This window comes from Parus major, chromosome 6, assembly GCF_001522545.3.
Source record: "Parus major isolate Abel chromosome 6, Parus_major1.1, whole genome shotgun sequence".
Classification (NCBI taxonomy): domain Eukaryota; kingdom Metazoa; phylum Chordata; class Aves; order Passeriformes; family Paridae; genus Parus; species Parus major.
In genome coordinates this window covers 25738631-25741800 of record NC_031775.1, presented here as the reverse complement: position 1 = coordinate 25741800, position 3170 = coordinate 25738631, and the positions used below count along the sequence as shown (strand labels likewise).

General features: G+C 40.9%; 1 protein-coding gene across 2 annotated transcripts in view; it reads right to left on the bottom strand.

Annotated features, from left to right (window-relative positions):
* The window catches only part of TCF7L2 (transcription factor 7 like 2), a 111432-nt gene extending 108478 nt beyond the window's left edge, over positions 1-2954 (bottom strand). For both annotated transcript variants that reach the window (XM_019007299.2, XM_033515671.1), the window contains exon 1: positions 2858-2954. In XM_019007299.2, the coding sequence (XP_018862844.1) occupies positions 2858-2950 (93 nt within the window). In that variant the 5' untranslated portion in view covers positions 2951-2954. The remainder of the gene's footprint in view (positions 1-2857) is intronic.
* Positions 2955-3170: the final 216 nt, after the last annotated feature.

Genomic DNA, 3170 nt, shown 5'->3' with positions numbered 1-3170 from the left:
GGGGGGAAAAAGGTGGGGGGGAACCCAAGCTGCCAAACTCTCCTTTACTCTCTTTGTAATCCACCTATGAAGGATTAACCTCAAAGACTGATTTCAGAGATAGGGGAAAGATAAGAAGTGATTTGCAGGTGTTAGCATTTTCCTACAGATCTTCAGGGCAGCCCAACTGATTTGAAGATGAAAAACAGGCATAGGTACACTTGATGGGTAGACTAAGCACAGCAGTCAGGGTAGAGAACCAGTTTCTATCCCTACACATTACACTTGCACAAAAACATCAGGAAGCCCATGAAATACCCATCACTGTTCCACAAAAAGATTAACTGTGTTTTCACAAATGCAGAAGTGGATGGAGAGCCCTGAGCAAGAGCAGCCAGGTCCCAGGTGCTGTGGGCAGGCACAGCAGCAGCAACGGGGACACCAGAGATGCCTGACACATCCCAGGCCAACTGGCATCTGCAGCCACTTTATCTCCCCCAAATGCCTTTACCCACTCTAACTTTATTTACCAAAAAAAAAAGGACCATTTTCACTCCACAAAATTAATGTGGCTTGGGGTTGGTGCCAGGAAAAAGGGTGGAAAAAGCTGCCCCTTATTTATATATTTTAAGAGAACAAAGCAAAACAATTTGCTGCTAGAAATAAACACTAAACCTTGCAGAACCTCCCCCCACCCCTCCCAAAAACCCACTGCTCTTCCCCTCACTCCCTCCTCCACCTCCTCTCCCTCCAACATTGTAAGTAGCACAAAAGATCACATTACAAATGCCAGCTGTGGCTCTTTCGGAAAGTGGCCTCCATCTCGGAGGTAGTATATGTTCCTCATGGCCTAAGTGGTTGCTATGGTAAATATGCTTTTTATTGAATAGCAGAGTGAAACAGCTTTTAAAGAGACCCATAAGAACCCCATAAATGGTCAAAACACAAAGCAGATCAACCTCAGCCTCCCTGGAAGCAGGTTTCGCTCCGTTTTCCAAAATGATTATGATTTTTGAACCTTTTCTGTATATTTTGTTGACCACTCATCTCCACCTTGCCCAAACCTGGGTGGAAGAGCTGGAGAGAGTCAGGAGAGCTGAGTGCCCAGTCAAACCCCTCAGCACCACAGGCTGCTCTGGGTTTCAAAGGCAAGTGTCCACTCCCCTGCAGGGCAGGAGGCTCAGGGACAGTGGGTGCTCAGCACTGGGAAGCTCAGGTGCTCCCAACAAAACTCATCCTGTCCTCCCCAGCTGCAACCACCCAGGAGAAGCCTCTTGCCCCCTCCCCATCTCTTCCTAGGAGCCTGACACCATTTCACAACAGCAGAGCCCCAGGAACATTCCCCATGTCAGTCCCCTGACACAGCAGTAAAAAGAAAATAATTAAAACAGGAAAGTTTCTCTAGCTCATTTCTTATTAGGAGTAAGATGATGGCAGGTTTTGATGACTGTAGATCTCTGATTAACCAGCCAGACATTTTTTCTCTGATCTCTTCCTCCAGTGACAGCCAAAGTGGACAGGAAGGAAAAGCAAAGTAATTCTGAAAAATTGAAGCAGCCAGCACTAGATATCAACTGGGCAGATACCAGTCTTGTTCCAATTGCTCTCTGATGGACTGAAGGATGGTTTAGAAACTATGGATTCTAAAATATAGGAAATCTTCTTTTTCTTTTGAATAAAGAACTATGACACTCATTACAATGGGCTGACAATTCCCATTTTAAAGAGACAACAATGGAAAAAGAAGCACCTCAAAATGTTTAGTATGATTTGAGATTTCTAGCAAAACCAACGTATGCCTTGGATGATCTACCAGTTGTGTCAGCTCTAGACTATTGAGCAAAAAGTAAAGAATGAGTAGTTTCTTTTCCTGGTATTTACCTTATCATCCAATGGTTGTAAAAAAGTTTTTAAAAAAGTCACATTAAACTTGATGGTGAATTTTTTCAGAAGAAATATTCTAACCCACTACATGCCATTCTCTCCAGAGGTAAATTTCCCAGATGAATAGTGAGAACTGAGATGCCCCTTAACAATAGATAGCACTGACATTGGCAGTAGGTGAGGATGGACCATTGCATATCATCTCTCTTGCAAATCACCACATAAACAAACCATTTCCTTCTAGATCTCTGAGGACACTATTTTAGAAAGTAAAATAAACCCCCAAACCACTCTCATGTAAATTTGTACTGAACATTGCAAACTCAACATTGTTTTCACAACAGAAGCACAAGAAAAATTAACCAAGAATTGAAAATTTACGTTAGAAGTTAATAAATAATAGTATTTTTAAAAATACTATTCATTATAAAGGGAGTGTTATATTTTGCAGGTAGCAGTAAGCATTTGATAACAATGTTTATACTAAATGAGAAGTCATCACAACACAAAAAAACATGTGCTTTGTTGAACTTGGCTCTTTTGAGCCTTCATCCCAGTAAAAATCCTGACCTATTCTCAAACTCCCATCCAAGACTTTACAATAAGAAAAGATTTCTTTAAGTAACAGACATAGAATAGGCTTAGTTTTGATTTTTCTAATGCTTTCCAGACAGTCTCTTCACTTCAACACTGTCAGATGTGTAAACCAGCCTGACTGGACTGCACTGCCACTATGTAATTCTTCAGTGTGTAAATTTAGAGCATTTTTGACTCCCTGGTCTCCTTCAAGGCACATGGATGATCATTTCATAAACAGCCCAGTGATATCAAAAGTATTCCCTCCTTTTACCACATGCTTGTTAGGGATCTGTTTGTTTTGAGGTATTTCTCCTTTGGTCTGTGTGAAAGAAAACTGATGACAACCAATGCCATTAATGTCAAATGCCTTTTTTTGCTTTAAACAAAGGAAGAACATCTTTCTGCGTTTACTTACAACAATGTGTGCTGGAGATGGAGACCTAGCATCCTTGAGGGCTTGTCTACTCTGAAGGCTCCCTGCCTGAACATCAAGCAGTGGCCATTTCATCTGCAGATACTGGATGGAGGAAACAAAAATGGGAAAAGAAAAATGAGTTCAGAAAAGAAAGGCAAAAAAAATAACAAATCTTAGGTAATATGGATAAAAAAGTATAAATTAAAACTTATGCAAGGAACTGAAAAAATTAAGACAACCTTACATGTTTGTGGAGACAAAATCTGTGCAGAACTAACAATTTCATACGGTGTTACAGGTCAGAAATAAGAAA